Source organism: Protopterus annectens, chromosome 2.part0, assembly GCF_019279795.1.
Source record: "Protopterus annectens isolate FY-2018-M chromosome 2.part0, PAN1.0, whole genome shotgun sequence".
In the NCBI taxonomy this organism is placed as follows: Eukaryota; Metazoa; Chordata; order Ceratodontiformes; family Protopteridae; genus Protopterus; species Protopterus annectens.
In genome coordinates, this window is record NC_056728.1 from 1,428,275,867 (window position 1) to 1,428,295,580 (window position 19,714).

The 19,714-nt window shown below is 38.1% G+C and overlaps 1 protein-coding gene across 2 annotated transcripts in view; it reads right to left on the reverse strand.

Annotated features, from left to right (window-relative positions):
* The window catches only part of USP53 (ubiquitin specific peptidase 53), a 1,362,943-nt gene that overhangs the window by 736,515 nt on the left and 606,714 nt on the right, over positions 1 to 19,714 (reverse strand). For both annotated transcript variants that reach the window (XM_044061652.1, XM_044061653.1), the window contains exon 4: positions 29 to 163. In XM_044061652.1, coding sequence (XP_043917587.1) covers positions 29 to 163 — 135 coding nt within the window. The remainder of the gene's footprint in view (positions 1 to 28; positions 164 to 19,714) is intronic.

Here is a 19,714-nt window from a genome sequence, read left to right on the forward strand (position 1 = left end):
ATGGTATGGATTAAGCAAATGTACTCACAAAGAATTCTGCTGCATCATCCATAAACCCTAACTGGAATCGATGTTCTTCTTTAAAAGTTTCAGCCATGGCATTACGCAAAGCATCAGATGGTAGCGCCTTCTCTCTGCTTTGTTGGAATTCTCCAAAAATACTCTAGGTGCAGAAAACAGAAAAGCAGCAGTAACAATAAAAATGTATCTCATCTTGGGGTGAGACTACAATCAAAAGTGTTATGTATTAACAGAGTAAAACAAATTCCTTTCATTTCTGAAAAGCAGGAAAAAATTAACACTGCCACAACACATACCAAAAGATATTACAAAAGGGGGAAAATGCCATGTTAAAGAAATGCTGGTTATGGTTCTCCCTGCAGTTCTTTACCCTCAGACTATTCAAAGGTGAAGGGTGGCTGTGAAACTTCATTGCTAAAAAAGAATCGTGGCTAAGGTGTGGCAAATTAACTGATAAAAGTGTTTCCATACAGAAATCTGGACAAAGCCAAAATTAATGAGGAGACAAAGGCCCAAAATCAGGGAAAGATTTTAAACATTGCTCTTGTAAAACATAGAACGTTATTAGAATAATATATTTTGCATTAATATGCATTTTCTAAAGGCTATGAAACCTGAAACTCTGATGCCTGCTTTTTTTTAGTGACCTTACTATTCAACAGTTTACCAGAAACCAGAAATTTTATAAGGATCAGACCAAACTATAAAACAAAAATTAGACATTCTGCAAAATTCTGATCAGTTGAGAGGTATGAACTGTACTGTTGTAAACATTACCTTATTAAAGATAAACCCACAGAAAATTTGCAGGCAAGAAAAAAATACTAACATGATACTCTGCAACGCAGAGAAGTCAGGACCAGTCCAACACTGCTGAGACTGTAAAGGCACCATTTTTTAAACTACAAAGCTAGAGCATGTCTTGTTTCACAACACACCACATCACCACGTGAGATTTTGATGAATAGAAATGCATCGCACCCTCTCAATTGTCCAGATTTTGCCTCATATTTTTAGTCTTTTCCTCATAAAATCTGTGGTTTTCTGGCAAGTCACTGAGAACGGAAGTCATTAAATAATGAGACATTTGAATTTCTGACTTCATACCCTTCAGAAAATGCATGCTAATACAAAACCTATTATTCCATTTTTCTGACTTTATAAGAGCAATGTTTTAAAATTGTTCATTTTTGGGGCCTTTCGCCCTCCATTATTTCTGGCAGAATTCTTGCCCTAAGAGGTTGAGAGTCAACACATTTTTGAATCCGTACCAGTTTATTCATTAGCATTCTAAATACTGCTAGCATTTTAAGGAACCAGTGACAACACTGAAAGCGGCCTTTGCCTTGTGTGTGTGTGTGTGTGTGTGTGTGTGTGTGTGTGTGTGTGTGTGTGTGTGTGTGTGTGTGTCACTGTTTGCTGCATTTAAGGTCTGCATCTGGAAAAAGAAAGGGCAGGCCTAAAACTACCCATTGTACTTAGAAAACGGTTTATCAGTAGCTCTCTTGCTGTAGATATTAAACATTTGATGAAAGATTGCTTATTACAACACAAAGCTGACTGCTATGTTCACAGCAGTCAACTTAAAACAGCAATAATCTCAAGACAGATCACTAGCTAAGCAAATAAATTATCAATTTATAGGCCAACAAGCCAACTAAACACTTTCAAAAATAACAGTGTCAGAAACAAATGTCAGCCTGAAAAAAATGCATTATCACTTAATAAACAATGTTAACTTGAAAAACACAATGCCCTCAAATTTTGCTTAATTTACTGTCCAATATTAAAAGGCACATTTTAAACCACAGGATGTTTTCTGTGCTTAAGTGTTTCTTCCATCATACACATAAATCAAATGATACTTGAGAAATCTATCAGTTTTCTAGTGAACTAGCAAAACCTTCAGTTCCCAGGACAGGAAATACCTTTCACCCTTCAAAAGCATTCACCACTGTATATGGAACTGAAACTTGATGCAGTCGGCAGACAATGAGGGCTGTTAAATAATCAGCTCTTGGTTATGCAAGTACCACGTTGATGGGCATATTCTTCAGACAATGAATGATTCTGCCATAACTAAATTGTGAAACGGAATTTTCTGACATGTCACAAACACTACAGGCAACTACTTATTCTGCTCTTGGGCCTTAAAGCTGCAAAATGTCTGGCTTTCAAATTTTATATAAGTTATAGACACAAGAAAATGGGAAATATCAAGAACGTGAAAAAAATAACCCAGCTTTGTTTTAAATTATATAACAGATTAAGGTGAGAAACAAAAATATGAGAAATAGAAAACAGGATGAACTACAACTTTGAAAACTGGAATAAATGAGCTGGATAAAGAAATTAAGAACAGTGTGAGACAAGATCAAGAATAAATTGAAGAAAATTTATATAAAGATATTGAGCATAATAGGAAACCGTTTTATAGATTAATAAGAGATGGAAAGAGTAAAGACATACAAATTGATAAACTGCGTGTAGATTCTAAAATTTATTCTCAGAGACAAGAGATTATAGATGTATTTAAAAAATATTTTGTAAAACAGTTTGGCTTCACAAAGGGGGTGAAGAAGTGTCCTAGTGGAATCCAGGTAAACTTAGATATTGAAATCAAATTAGATTATATTGAAAAAGAATTATGCAAACTGGATCCAAACAAAGCACAGGGAGGAGACAAGATTAGTAATAATGACCTGAGAACACTTCAAAATGAACTTACAGTATCATTATATCTATTATTTACTAGGGTGAATAAATATAGGGAGATTTTTCAAGATTAAATATATGTGCTTACTAAACCTGTCTTTAAGGGAAGGGGGAGTAGGACAAACCCAGAGTCATACAGACCCTTTAACTCACTTTACATTGAGGAAAAATAATAGAGGAGGTAATACTAGATAGGTTATTGTCAGAAGTGTAAAGGTTAAGGCTTGAAACCATATATAAGTATGCATATGATGAAAACAGCTCTATTACTACCTGTAACATGATGTTCTATAACAATATAACAGCTATGAATGAAAACTCTATATAAATTACATCACATCACAATTTACCTTCAGCATTTGATGGAGCCATACACAAAACACTGATCAATAAATTAGAACAGCTAGGTATTGATGTGCTCTTGATAAAAATTGATAGCTGCATGCCTTACAAATAAGATATGGCAAGTATCATACAGCAAAAGGACAAGTGAAATTATTCTTGGTTCCAGCCAGGGTGTCCCACAGGGCTCAGTCCTAGGCCCATACATATTTATATTGCATCTTTCAGACTTATCTTTTTCATCTGAGATGCTCTACAGACTGAATGATGACGACTTGAAATTGAACAAATTGATTACATGCGTTACAGATAGGGCATGTCTACAAAAGAAAGTACAGTTGTGTACACTTACCATAAATGTAGATGTTCGAGTGTATTCACTGTTGCAGTCATCACACTTGGGTTATCTTTTGCTAGGGGTAGCCCTCAGTCGGCCCGAATACCAGAGGCTTAGTATTTCTGCATCAGTTGCTGTCACTCCAGGACTGACGTCAGATCATCAGTGGTATAAAAACAGGCAGTTGACACCATTACATCAGGTTTTCTTGCCCCAAATGTCAGGAGCCCCCAATAGGGAGCTAAGTTATGGTGGAGTAACACCACCAGTAGAAAGTAAATACCAATAGCCCTGTAAGGGTGAGGAAGAGAGAGACAAGGGGGCTGGAGGGTGGGAAACCAGGACTGCAACAGTGAATACACTTGAACATCTACATTTATGGTAAGTGTACACAACTGTACTATGTTCTTCGTGTTTCACTATTGCAGTCATCACACTTGGGTTGACTCCCAAAGCTGAGGAACGGGTGGAGGCAGTCAAGAAGAGTTTGGGCTGGCTAGTATGCCCTGCAGGACTGCGGTTGCAAACCCTGCCCTGGATTTTGAAAAGATAGGCAGGTGGTAATGCTTGGTGAAGGTATGACAGAACTCCATGTTGCCACTTCCAGGATGTCCCTGGTAGGGACCCCTCTCAGAAAGGTTGTAGGGGTTGAATTTGCCCTAGTAGAATGTGTTCTGACCCCCTGTGGGGGTGGTTTCCCATGGTGTTTGTAACAGAAATGGATGCGGTGTGCCATCCGTTTGGAGATGGTTTGTTTTGATATGGCTTTGCACTCTGCCCCTGGTGCAAGTTGACTAGTAAAGTACAGTTTTGTACCTACCATAAATGTAGATGTTCGAAGATCCACATTGCTGCAGTCCTTACACTTGGGTCCGCTCCTGCTGTCCTCGGGTCGGCCTATCAAAGTATAAGGCGGCGATCGTCGGTCAGGCGCATTTGACTGACATCAGGACCCTCAGTCTTTTCTTTCTGTCCATGAAGACCCTAGAAAAGAAAAATCAAAACCAAAAAAAACAGCAAAAACAACCCCCCAACCTAGCTAAAAAAATGTACAAAATATACAATATACCATATTTACAAACCCAAACCAACAACCGCCTCTAACTACAGGAGGGAAGGAGGGTAATGCAATGTCTTCTTGAACATCTACATTTATGGGTAGGTACAAAACTGTACTATGTTCTTCATCTCACATTGCTGCAGTCAATCTATAAAGGGAGGATGGCCAAACAATAAGGAAGGAGACTTGGCAGTGGCAAAAGCCAGCCAAGTGTACAGATTTAGAATAAGCAGAGTGGTAGGTGATAAGTATGCAGTGAAGGTAAAGCACTGAACTCCAAGTAGCTGCCTAGTTGCCATCAAATAAAAGCCACCCCCTCAAAAAGCTGTCAGTGGCAGTAGGCCTAATCCCAGCTGGAATCTCCTTACCATGATGGGAATACCATGACCAGAATAAAAATTGAAAATGCAAAGACAAAATAGTTAGAAATGGGACACAGGTTTTGAGCACTTACAAGACTCAAAAAAAAACAACAAATAACTGCTGAGACCCTGAACCTTTTTAGTCTGTCCAAATAATGTCGCAACTGCCTGTGTACATCTAAAAAGATAAAAAAAATTTTCCCCCCTTTATCTTGGGGATTTGCATAAAAAGGGTAAATGAATAGTTTGGTTTTAAAGCCACACTAGGAACCACTTTATCCTTATGGAAAATTAAGAAAGGCTCAACCAACTCAGAAACCCTTCTTGCAGAGCATCAAAATCCTTGCTGCACTCAAAAATAAAAATCTCTTCCATTTATCTCGTACACTTACCAGGCTTCTCAGTGCTTACCAATGCTGTATCTGGAGCCAATCTTGGAGCTATCAAAATCATCCTCTGGCCTTTAGTAGCAGCCCCCTTGGGAGGTGAGGAAAGTAGAGAGGGAAAGATGGAAACATGCACATGATTGATTGAAAGAAGAGAGAGCATCCACTTTCCAAGCTGGATGGAAACCTTTCGTGCAAAACTTTGGCAGCTGGTGGTAGTTGGAGAAGCGAACCGAACAGATCTATGTCTGGAGTTCATGACACTGTCATCTTTCTTGAAATACATGAGGGATCATCCACCCTCGTGGGATCCATATTCGTCTGCTCAACACATCTGTCAGTGAGTTCTGTGCTCCTGCAGAAACCCTTGCCTGAAAGATTTAGCTGTAAACTGAGAGCAGTCTCCACAAAATCATTGCTTGCCTGCATAGAGGACCACATGAGTGTTGTGTTCTGTTAGAATCAACACCTGCCCTGGAAACAGTACCTCTTGAAAGTTATTAATGCAACTGGACTGCTAACATTCTCCTTCAGGTTGATATGTAGATGTTGTGTCTGTATCCACTTCCATTCAGATGAGCTCCCCAAGCTCTGTCTGAGGCATCTGTCGTTAGAATCTGACAACTCCTTTTGCAAGGTATTATTTATTTGAATGAACAGTGTCAGTACTGCTACAGTGTTGTTTGAGATACCATTTGAGATACCTCATATGCAGTTTGGCATTTGTGGCATTGGAAGCACCAGAATACAAGATGCCATGAACCCCAAGGCTTGAAGGACTGTTGCAGTCAGCCCTGAGCCTGATGACACAATTGTGAAAGTAAAAGGGAAAAGATCTTTTTGTTTCCGGGGTCAAAAAGGCCATCTGGGATGCTGTATTCAGTCTTACACCCAGAAAAGGGCAATGCAGAGAACTGATAATGAGAAGTCCCAGCCAGTTGAGATCCAACAAAGTTACCCAATGATCTCTGCACAGCCAGGTAAGAGCTGTTGTAACGCGTCAATTTTGAACTTGGGAATGTCCAGATAAGTGTTGAGGGTAGATAAAATACCCATCTGTCTTGGGTAATTATCTTTACAGTCTGCATAGACTTAGCCTTGTCTTCCATTTTTCTTTAAGACTGCCTCAACAGGAGAACCAAACAACACATCAGATTGCAAAGGGCATCTAAAATCCTTGTCTTAACATGGTCAGATAAATTCGATCCCACCGCCAGGCGTGCTCTTGAAGACTGACCCAGTGGCAGCCCAGCCACCCTAGAGGCTCCTACAGCATATCAAAACCACATTGCAAGAATGCTTACCCACCCTGGTCAGATTTCCTAAAGGGCTTAGTCCTATCCCAGGTAGAATCTGAGCTGTCTCTGCACACCAAGAGTGCAGGATCCTTTCCCCCTTATTTTGAGGTTTAGGGAAAAAGTTGGGAAAATGAACAGATTGGTTGAGAGCCACACTGGACACCACTTTAGGCATGAAAGTTGGGTTACTCCTGAGGGAGACCCTTTCAGCATGAAAAATGAAGACAGGTTCCACAACCATAAGTGCTTGTAGCTCAGACACTCTTCTAGCTGAAGTGATGGCCAGAAGCAAGGCTGTTTTCGAAGAGAGGAATTTTAACTCTGCTGAAGCTTCAGGCTCAAAGTGGAGGAGCGTGAGCTTTTCCAACACAACATTAAGGCCTCAAGCAGGGGTAAGGGCTCTTCTTGGTAGCCTTAAGTTGTTGGACTCTCTCAGGAACTGCTTGATGACAGGGTATGAGAAGAGAGGTGGCTCAGTACTGTAATGTGCAGAGATGGCAGAGGCATGGATTTTAATGAAAGAGAAGGATAGGCCCCTGTGGATAGGTCTGCTAGGTAATCCAGGATGAGAGGTAAGGAGGGCTGTGCTGGGTCAGCTCCTTTAGTCTGGATCCAGGAACAATACCTTTTCCACTTGTCAGCATAGGATTTTCTAGTACTGGGACATCTGGCTTCATGTATGACAACCAAGACCTGTTCGCTTAAGCTGGCCACTGGAGAAGAAGTTAAGGAATAAGCCAGGCTGCTAGGTTCAGGGTCTGCAACTGTGCATGCAAGACCTCTCCCTCCTGCTGAGTCAGGAGAGTTGGAATCTGGGGGAGGTGCCATGGGGGCAATGGGGACAGACTGTGCAGTAGTGGGTACCAGTGTTGGCATGGCCCGTCTGGGACAATCAGGATTGCCCTTGGTCTTTCCTCCCTTATTTTGAGTAATACTCTGGTGAGAAGAGGTAGAGGGGGAAATGCATAGATTCAGAGGTTTTCCCACTGGAAGTATAGGGCATCCACTTACCAGGCCTTGGTGTGAGGTTCCCTGGTACAGTATTTGCTCAGCTGTTGGTTGTAGGGGGAGGCAAATAGGTCCACCTTCAGGGTACCCCATTTTTGGGTCACAAGGCTGAAGGTGCTGTGGTCTAATTGCCACTCGTGTGGGTCTAGGAGGTTTCTGCTGAAGTTGTCTGCCAGAGAGTTTTGGTTGCCTGGCAGAAATTGAGCTTGCAGGTGAATATGCATGGCTGAGGCCATGTTCCAAAGGGTCATGGATAGCCTGCACAGTGGGTAAGAGTGGGTTCCCCCCTGCTTGCTGATGTACCACATTACTGTGGTGTTGTCAGTTTTGATTAGTAGAGGCCCCGGAGACAGCAGGGATCTGAAAGCTGTCAGAGCATGCTGAACAGTTAGCATCTCTTTTTGGTTGATGTGCAGATGAATTTGGTTTGGGCTCCAGTGGCCCTGAATGCATCTGATGTCCAGATGAGCAACCCAGGCATAGTCTGACGCATCTATGGTTAGGGTCTGGGTGGCGTGGGGTTGTAAAAAGGGAAGTCACTCATTGTGATTGCATGCTGCTTCCCACCAAAGAAAATCTTTCCTTAGACAAGATATCATAGGTATAATAGTTTTCAGATCTTGAGAATGTTGACACCAAAGGCTTTTTAAGTACCACTGAAGTTTTCTCATATTCAGTCTGGCATATGAAATTAGTAGAATGCAGGAGGCCATGAACCCAAGAGCTTGCATGATTTTCCTTGTGGATGACTGGGTTCTGGTGGCCAGTTGAGAGAAGTAGCCTGTCAGATAGGCTTGTTTTTCTGGAGTTAGAAATGCCATCTGGGATGCTGTAACCAGGCTTGCTCCCAGGAACACAATTTTTTGACTGGGGACTAGTTTGGATTTCTTTTCATTGATAGTGTACCCCAGAGAGGTTACTAGGTCCTTTACAAATGTCAGGTGTTGTAACAGCTTTTCCTGACTGTCTGCTGGAATCAGGCAGTCATCCAAGTAAGGGTAAATGTGAATATTTCTTTGTCTGCAAAAAGGTATGGCTAGAGCCAGGCATTTTGTGAAAACTCTGGGAGCAGTGGATAAGCCAAAGGGAAGTGCAGAGAACTGATAATGTATAGATCCTGCCCTGAAACGTAAATATTTCCTGCAAGAATCTCTGATTGGGATATTCAGGTAGGCCTCTGAGGTCTAGAGTGGCTAACCAGGCATCTTTGGACAGCATAGGGAGAAGCTGCTGCAGGGTGAGCATTCTGAATTTTGGTACCACCAGGAAGGTGTTTGGAATTGATAGATCTAAGATTGTGTACCAGGTGCCCTCTTTTCTGGGTACCAGAAAAAGTCTGGAAGAGAACCCTTGGCCTATCTGATCTGCAGGAACAGGCTGAATTGCCCTCATGGAGAGCAGGGAATTAACTTGGTTTTGTGCCTCTGCCCACTGGTTTGGAGGAAGATCTGGGAACCCCCTTTGGGGTTGGAAGCACGTGGAAATAAAATTTGTACCCCTGGGACACTATGTTAAGGACCCATCGATCGCTGGTGATGGATGCCCAGTTTTTTGCATGGGAGGCAAGTTTTCCTCCTAGGGACATAAGCAGATGGGCAGAGGTGAGAGGAGGAGTTGAGAAGTCATTGTGAATTCTTTCCATAAGGGGGTGGCTTAGCATCCCTGGTTTAGAAGTGGAGGTACTCCAATGCTTAGATCTCTGCATACCCTGAGACTGCTGACTGGGGGGGGGTGTCTATTTCCACTAGGTCAAATCTGAGGTGGCCTTGAGGGGGCTGGAAAGGACCAATGTTTTGAGGGGCAATGTCTACTGAATCATGGAGGCTGAACTTGCAAAAAGTCTTTAACTGTCTGCATAGACTTAGCTTTTTCTTCCATCTTTTTTAAAAGCTCTTCTGCTTTGGTGCCAAACAGATTTTCTTTATTCATTGGTGCGTCCAATAATTTTGATTTGACATGATCTGGCAAGGTCTGTTCCTTAAGCCAAGCATGCCTTCTAAGAAAAGAACCTGTGACCATCCCTGCAGGATGCTTCTAGGGCGTCAAAACCACATTGCAGGGTATGCATACTGGCTTGCAGAATGCACAAGTTCCTGTAAATCTTTATTTTCTGAACAGTCAGGGAAGTTAGATAATTTTTGTTTAATGAGTTCCATGGTATGTTGCTGGTATTTCAGCATGTGGAACTGACCATTTAATGCTCTAATGGCAAGAGTTGCAGAGGTATATATATTTTTTCACCCCATCTGTCTAAGGCTTGAGAATCCCTGTCCGAGGGGGTGGGATTCTTAGCTGTGGTTGCTTTTATTCCTTTAGGCCCTTGAGAGATGACCTCTGGGTCAGTAGTAGGATTCTTGAAAAGAAATTTATGTGAGTCAAGAACTCTAATACCTGTCAGGTTTCCTGGGAGCAGGAGGTAAAGTATCAGCAGTTAGACTGGATTCCATAAAGATATCATCCACAACATCAAGAACTGGAGGGATAGCTAAGGGTCTGTGCTGTGGTAAATCTAAAAATTCCCAGAGTCTCTTTTTGGACTGAGGATGATCCTGGTATTCATAATGGAAATGCTCTCTCAAAGTATGTAGGGTTTCACCAAAAGAAAAATCCTCTGTAGGAGAGGCAGAAGGAATGGATTCCTCTGCATCTGAATCCTCATAAGCAGATAATGGCATATTTTCATAATCAGAAACCTCAGAGTCGTCGGACTCTTGGTCAGATAAAGCTGCTGGGGACAAGTTTCTTTCTTTTAGCAGGAGAAGGCTGGCTTCCCCTAATCAGAATGATAAGGTCTTCCACCATTTTAAGCATCTGTCATTGTGGCAAGGAAGCAGGTGCATGAGTGTGGGTCATTTTTTTTAGGCGTAGCTCGTACTCTGGGCCCTAGAAAATCGGTAGTTCTAGAAAGAACTGAAGACGTGAAAGAAGTCGGTTTGTGTCGAATATTGCTAGTGCTAAGAACTTCCTCAGAAGCCGGTGCCTACACAGCGGCTTTGGACCCATCCAAGGTAGAGACATCCACAGGTTCCGTAGTCAAAGAAGAGTCTCGCAGCATACTGGACTCTGAATGGGTCTCGGTAGTGGCCTGTGAATCCATCAATGCGGGCATCAGGGGCTGTGAAAGCGCCTCACTGAGTAACCGTGAACTGGTGACGGTCATAAGCAGCTTTGGACCTGTGCAGTCTCTGTCTTTATCCTTATGTTTTTTCAGAAGATCGTTAGTTGGATGGCTTACTGAAGCCATTTCAGAATATGGAGATTGAGAGAGAAAGTATTTAGCTACAATAAGGGCCTAACAACGAATAGTTCGGGCATTGAACAAGGTACAAAACTGGCAGCGAGGGACGTCGTGGTCTGGGCCTAAACAGGTGACACAGTAAGAATGGAAATCTCGGTATGGTATTTGCTTTCCACAGGCGAGCCAATTGTTAACTTTTTCTGACATCGTTTAGAGCAATAAAAAAGGATCCCCAATGGGGTACTTAGCTTTAGAAGACTTCAACTTCAATTTCAGAAATGAAAACTCAGGTAGTGGCTGACAGGCACTCATGTGAACTGCTTTTGCTTCAGGCTCCTCTGCAAGAAAGACTGATGTAATGATGTTGTCTGCCTGTTTTTATACCACTGACGATCTGATATCAGTCCTGGAGCGACAGCAACCAACACAGAAATACTAAGCATCTGGTATTCGGGCCAACTGAGGGCTACCCCTGGCAGGATAACCCAAGTGTGATGACTGCAACAGGGAAACACAAAGAACAACTTCACTAAATTGACCTTTTGTGCACAGCAAAATAATATGGTGATAAATAAATCAAAAACTAAGCATATGAGATTTGGGAGACATAACAAAGCAAACAGCAAATGAAACTGTAGATTCATTTAAGGACCTGGGTATATGAGTAGATCCAGCTTTGAATTTTTCTAATCATATCAACTAATTGGTTAATTATACTAATGTCCAGGAAATCAGAAATGATGAAGTCATTGCTGGTTAATTACATTAAACGCAAACTTGAGTATAGAATAGCAATATGAAAACCTTATAAAAAAACAAGCATGAGTAAACTGGAAACAGTACAGCAGAAATATACCAAAGGCATCCATGTGTGTAAAAATTTAAGTTATTATGAATGACTAAAATATCTGAACTTGTACAGTCTCCCATACAGATGTTTAAGAGGAGATTAAATTCAGGTATATAGGGCACTGAGACAACTACCTCCGGGAATGTTTGGGGTTATCAAAAAGTAATAGAAAATCATAAAACAGCCTATGTAGAAGATTCTGTGGGAATGAGGAGTGAACTAATTGGTTCTCAGAGAGTAGCTGATGCATTGAACAGACAAACAAATTACATTAAAGCAAGTATTAGTTTAGACATTTTTAAGAACAGCCTAGAGACTTATTATGGGAACAACTGTTTTGGTATGTTGGCACGTTAGAAATGCATTAACGCCCGTGCTTGAAATACTTGCATATATTTACTTATTTATTTAATACAAAATTCAAAATACAATTTCAAAAGTGTAATACAAGTCAAAATGTAAGTTCCATAACTGAGTATTTACAGTGGATGAATTAGGTAGAGATAAGATGAGCATGGTATAGCGTTTAAGGTGGTTTGGACGTAATTAGGCAGGAACAGATTGGATTGTTGAGACAGTAGTCTTTAGTGCAGTTTTAAAATATTTTAAAGAATCTAGTTGAGTGATGTGGGGAGGCAGAGCATTCCAAAGTTTTGCAATGCTGTGAGAGTATATGATTTGACCAGCTCTTTTTTGGGTTTAGTTGCACTTAATTGGTGTTTATTAGTAGACCGTAGGTTACGGGTTGGGATGTGTGACTGTAGGATAGACTGGAGTGCTGGGCAGTTGTTAGGTTTGAATATTAGTTTATGAGCAAGAGTTAGTTGGTTGTACTGTAGGTAGTGGGGGAATTCATGCCATTTCAATTCAGAGATGGCTTAGCAATGGTGTGAGCGGTTTGTCATTTCTGAGGCAAATTTAGCTATTTTGTAATAGCAGGATTTAAATTTTATTGGAGAGGGATGTGGGGAGGTTAGTAAAAATGGGGCTTCCATAGAGGAGGGAAGGCATAAGCAGAGAGTTAGCAAGTTTCAATTTAGTTGAGTTATCCATATACAGTTAGTGACAGTAGAGTTTCCCTAGTTTGAAGTGAGTTTTTTTAATTGTATTTAGAATATGTTGCTTGAAGGTGAGTTTATCATCAATAGTTATGCCTAGTAATTTTGCTGTCTTCACTATTTCAATTTTTGTGTTATTGTTTGAGAAAATGTTGAAGTCTGAGATAGGAGGTTTTGTTGAGAAAAGCAGGAGATTGGATTTTGTGGGGTTAAGTAATAGTTGTGTGTCATTTAGCCAAGTCTCAATAGATAATTGGAGATCGGAGAGATTGTTGTAGGAGGAGATGATGGTTGAATCGTCAGCATACTGAATGAGTATGCTATGTTGGCATGCTTCGTGAAGATTATTAATGAATATACTGAAAGCAGTGGCTCCAAAACAGATCCTTGTGGGACTCTTGTATTGTTGGGCAGGTATTTGGATTGTTTGTTTTGCCATCTAACATACCGTTTTCCATTATTTAGACAGCTTGAGAACCATGTTAGGGAGTTTGCAGAACAGCCTAGATTTTCTAATTGTTGCAGCAATTTAGAATGTGACACTATGTCGAAAGCCTTGGATAGGTCTAATAAGATGACTGAGGTAAGTAGGCCTGCATCCAGGGCTTTATTCACACAGTATCTGTAAAAGAAAGAAGGGATGTCATAGTGCTGTGAGTGGGACAAAACCATGCTGGGTAGGTGAAAGGCGACTATTATCAGAGAGAGATTTTAGAAGTATATATGTATATATGTACCCTTCATGGAGAGTATTTTTCAGATACTGAAAGAGAAATGTTACATAGCTATCTTATATGAAATTTCCAAAACTATTATTTTGAAAATTTTTTATAAAAATGCTCCTACTAAATGAGATGATTTAAGTCCTGCTCAAGAATACTGAGGGTGGCTGGGAACAGATATCAGAATTGCAATGGTTGTATCATTTGCTCACATTTTGATGATACCCAGGACCTGATTATTGACATTCACTGTTTTAAAGTTATTAACTTATTAACAAAAATTGCTATCAAACAGCAGTGGTATATAGGCTTAAATACCTATGTGAAAAGTTTTACAAAGACCAAAGAACGTAATGGGCACTTAAAAGAATACGGTCTTATAATAGACACAAAAATGCAGTTGTTTCCAATCCTGTCACACTACATTTTAAAGAAAAACAATCAGGATACTCAATCTAAAATTCTTTTTCACTGAGCTATGCAGGCATCCAGAAGTATTTTTGAATGTTTCTGAAAGGAGTGCTACCCCCTTAGGCAAGGCCCAAGGCACAAAAGACAAACCCCACCTCCATAGGTATCACAAGGAATAAGAACTAAGGTAATGTATGCCTCAGCTGAAGTCTAAACCCTCAAGATGCACTTTTCCGAAACTCTCCTTAGCATGGAGAACAACCGATATCTGTGCAATGTAGAACAGAAACTCAGGGCTCCGAGCAGCACTACCACTACATACCAGCCTCATACCATGCTTTTTTTCCCAAAACTGGTTAGACCACAAAAGGAGAAAGGAGAGGGGGAGTTCAGATATTCACACCTCAGGTCCAGTGGCAAAACCAGGCAAAGCAGCATCAGAGACTATCCATGTCTAACAAACACAGTGGGTAAAACTGCCTTCCAGTTTATAGCCAAGGTTCCTAGAAATTTAAAAAACAAAAATGCATGAAAACAAACACTTCACACCCACAAGAGGGAAAACATACTGGACCTGATCATCACCAACATGGGGACTCTGTGCTCCAGACCAGAGTGTATCCCTCACTGGTAAGATCAGACCATAAACTAATCTCACTGGATATTCATAAACCCAAACATGTTGTTCAGCAGCTCACTACAGGATTTTGTGCCCAAAGTGGGCGACAGCAACAGTGGCCCCTCTCCCCCTCCATAGGTGTAGCTCTCAACGGATCCTGGAAACTATCGCCCATAAGCCTGACTAGCTTGGTCTGCAAAGTCTATGGAAAGGATCATCATGTACTCATAAATAAAAGATATTGGGACCTACAAACACTGGATCAAATATTAAGAAAAGTAGCAGGGCAAATTTTCTTTTGGATACATTGCAGCCAAAGGCATTTAATAATTAATAATTTAAGGCATTTATCTGCTTATCTATTTATTTACTTATAAACAGCATTTATACAGTTGCTACATATAATGAGTGAATTGTGTTTCTTTTTTATTGGTTCTTAGATATATTGGTAAGAACATTTAAAGGATAATAGGTGAATGCTTGGATTAGAACATTTGAAGCCTGTTTAGCTACACTACTTCATATTTTTTTAAACTTTTATTCCATTATAAGTAATAATGCAGTCTCACTCAAACCCTTCTTGAAGGCTAGACCCCTGAAACATTGAATTTTGTATACAGATGCAATGTTTAAGTGTTATGGAATTGTATTGCTTTTTAAGCCATTTTTATTTCAAATGTTATAGTCCATTGCTTTAAATGTGTAATTGAATTATTACATTTTGTCTGTGATTGGTCTGAATGCATTTTAAATTTGATGGTTTTATATGTGTAAGACAGAGTCTGAAGAAGTGATCGGTGAAAGATCGCAAAAGCGCTTACTTTCTCTTTTTGTATATTAAATCGATAGTTCAGCTGTGGTCATTTCGCTTTTGTTTTAGCAATATTTTATACATCTCTAAAATTAAACCATCAAGACCAGGATCCTCATTTTTTCAAACTTTATATTTGTTCTTTTAGTTCTTCAAGAATAATGTGTTTATCTAGGTTATCATTTTGTTCTATTGTTGTTTTTTCAAAAGAGTATATAAAACAAAAAATATCTGTTATATTACTATTATCTAGTGCTAAATTATTACTACTAATTTTTTCATAATGTATCCTAAAGGTTTCCAGAGTATCTTTGATATCTACTGCTTTTCTAAGTTTAATGTCTACTTTATATGTCATTTCTTTAACATGACTTATGTTTCTTAAAGTCTTTGACCCGACTGCTAATCTATGTAGATTTTTAGGATTTATAGTATATGTTTGCAGACAAAGTTTCTCTAAGTTTATTGATATTTTATCATTTAGTATTTCCTTATATTTTTGGTTCAATATTTTCAATTCAGTAGTTGCGGCACTATCTGAAGGCTTTAATTTTAATTTTAGGCTATCGATTTTCATTTGAAGAACATTTAGTTCATTATCCCACTCCTTCTTTGACACATATCAACCTTTTATTCTCCCATAAATATAAGCCTTTAATGTGTCCCATAAGATAGCATCACAAACTTCACCATTGTTATTAGTGTCCATATAGATTTTTAATTAATTAAAAAAAATCTGTAAATTAATTTAATCTAATAAAAAATATATATATAAAATGGCATTCTTTGCCAAAATCTTAACTCATTAGGTTTTAGATTGAGTTTAAATATGATGGCATTATGGTCAGATAAAGGACAGGATGTCACAGATACTTCTTATGATTTTGAATATAGTCAATTAGATGAAAAAATGTATCACTATTTGAGTGCCAAATCTGTATGAATAATGAGTATTGTTTAGTGTATTTGCCAATTTTAGTTCTTGAATAGCTCCAAGATTCACTGTATTTGTGAAATTAAGTTGCCTAGCAGCAGCTGTTATTTTAGGTCTTTTGTCTTTAGTGGTATCTTTTTCAGATAATATGCAATTGAAGTCCCCCAGCTAATAGGATTTCACCTTTGCATGTAGAGCTATAATATCTCCATATTTCTTTGCTACGATAGATCTAATTCCAGGAATCCAATAAACATTAACAAGGGGTTGGGAGGATGGCTTAATGGGTAAGTTGTTTGCCTTACAAACACAAGGTGCAGGGTTTAAGTCTCACAAGGGATAATTGGCTAAGTTTAAAATGGCTCGCAAGGGCAGTTAGCTTAGTACTAATCTATGAACCTATGAAATGTATATACTTTCTTGCCTATGTGAAGCACAACTAATCCCATCATACCACTGTTGTCAGTATAGAAATCATTAACTTTAGGCATAGTCTGCAAAGTATTAGAGTGCCTCTCCTTTTAGTATTATAATGAGAATCTACAAGTACTGAATATCCATTACAATTCAGCTTGTCTATATCTTTGTTTTAATAAATGAGTTTCTGGTATAAACAAAACTATATACCAGAGATACTTAAGATACGTAAACTACCTCTCTTTATGGGACTATTCAAATCATTTACATTTAGTGAAAGACATTTCTACACTATCATCTCTAAACAGTAGTAGGTCTAGCAAAATTAAATAGTACTTATAAATTAGGCTATAGTTCATAATAACATTTTTTGTTATGGACAAAAGCTTGAAACAAACCAATAACAATACAATAAAATTATTTACAACCCCTAACATGGAATGCATCATTCCTAGTTTTATGACAGTCACATAAACCATCCTCTATCCAATATTTGCACCTACCTCCAAAACGTAGCCACTTCCCAAGTTAAATTACCCATTGTAGCATCCCTTTAACAATGCTATACAATTAGCTACTTAATACTAATTCCCAAACAAGTTAAAGTCATTAAATAGGGCTTAGAATACATCTATTTATTAATGACGTATCAAAATAGTATCAATTTTCCTATGTCCAATCATATCAAGACAAACATTAACTCTGAAATAAATAACATTTCCAGATCAATCATAGACATGTAAATTAGTTCCACATTACTCCACTATTACCTATAAATATTCCATAAATTAATGCATATATATATATATATATATATATATATATATATATATATATGCATTAATTTGAAATGTATTATGTTTAAACAGTATTTGTATATCTATTCAATGTTATTAGATAAAATAAGGGCCAATTAACAATGCATCTAAATCAAAATTATAAGGTCTTCATATTCATTCAATAATCGAAATTCCCTTACATTAAATCAAATAATTAAAATTAAATATATGTGTGTAAACATATTAAAGATGCCTATAATTTACAGCAACTGATCTAATAAGTTACAGCTAGATTGCACCAGGTTAGTGATATTACAACAGTACCAGACAAACCAACTGTTTTATTACTAGTTACTAATGCTAAGATTCACCCAGTAGTTCAAGCCTATAATGAAACGCTTCAGATACACAAAATTGTTTATATATTCATTCCCACCCATAGTAAACACAGACGTCATATCAAAATTTACAATATATATTCCATCACCTAAGTTCAAAACCAAAATATCACCTAAAAATACCATGAACTGTAAGTATTCACTTGTAAAAATACACAATTTTCACACAGCTTCATCAAAACACATACAAATAGAATTATTCATTGACATACTTAGTAACAGTACTTTTTGCTTAAGTGTACATATACAGTACCAATTATTTAAAACTGCTTTAGATTACACTGCATTCATCATGCTATATAAACATGAAATTCTGCTATCATTTGTTTCCTTTAAACCATTTAGAATGCAGCTTCAAATGTGTATCACAAGTATAATAATTTCCCTTAAATATAAACCTTAATATTGCTTTATTCATAATACTTATGTTACATTTACTTTAAATCAAGATATTCCCTTAAAAAAAGTCTTGCAGAAAAGGATAAAGATGAGCAGAAAACTTATTTAACTCTTTAAAGGTTTTAGGGTACACTGCCCTTTAAAACTTGCCATTGCTTTAATACATCGTTTATTATACGTTTGTACCTTTTTTATTTTTTCACAAAGATGAAGAAAAAACAAGTTCTCCTGATTCATATAACTTTTAAAAATTAACTTGATACTAACATTTCTGAATAAAAGATAGATGTATAATAAACAACAGCTATGCCTTATAGCCGTTTACAGATTCACGTTTTAATGTTCCATTTCTGAGCTTACTTTTGCAGTTCAAAGGTCATTTCTGGATTCCTGACATGTCCACTTCTTCACACAGCTTCAGCTCGCTTTGATCTGCTGCTTACAGCTCGCAATTGCATTAAGGGTAGTTACTGAAGGTACACTTGTTTTTATAGCGGGGAAAAGCTTGTCTAAATATTACTAAAAGCTGAAGTAAACGCTTGCGACTATGCAAATGCAAGAACATTTTAAGCATCAACAGTTAAAACGAATAAAACAAAGTGCTTTAATGTCATTTAAAAGCTATAGACTGCTTTTAGAACAAGGTTATTTTACATTAAAGCACATGGAAAGCAACCAAAAAGTTCAAACAGCCAAATAGTTAGAACAATTATCAGAAAACCTTACAAAAGAAAGCATTTACATTAAAAAACATTATTACCAATATACACATCCAATCATTTCCAAAATAAGAACCCCTAACACTCTAACTACTCTAATGTAAACAGAAAACAACCCAGCACACTGGCATATAAATGAAAATCAGACCCATTACATTTTAGCATAAATGAGATAAGGTCCATTTACCCAATGACATTTTACTTCAGTTGGAGAAGAAATTTAGTAACTCGCTGTTATACTATGAAGCTGTTTTTCTATATTAATTATTATTGCTATTATTTAAACTTTTGTTTCATCAATTTAATAATGCAGTAAAGTTTTACCTTCAAAATCCTGGTGACCATGTATGGTTGTTGAAACAAAGTAATTATATTATGATATGACAAGTTTTAGAAAGAGAACAGGATTAAACAGGAGAAAATGAGTTCTTTATTGTTTCCCTTTGAATTTTTTTTTTTACTGTTGCTTACTTTAGTTATCCAATCATTTTTAGCTGCATTTATTTTTAAAGTTGCTAATAACCAATCCATTTCTTCCTGTTTGTCCAGTAGGTTGTTTTTCTGAGAAAAGTCTAGGGCTTCGTCTAATCAGTTAAATGTTTTTTGACCTTCAGGTAGGAAAATCCTGATTTTTCCTGGAAATAGAATTTGAGCCTTGAATATTGATTTCTTAAGATTTTTAATTCATGGGATGCAGGCTTTCTTCTTAGAAATTACTAAAGATATACAGTCACTGTCAAATCTGATTGTTTTACCATTGAGAGTTACTGGAGAGCTAGACCAGGCTGTTTTCAGAACCAAGTCTTTATCTTGTGTGGAAGTGAACTTAA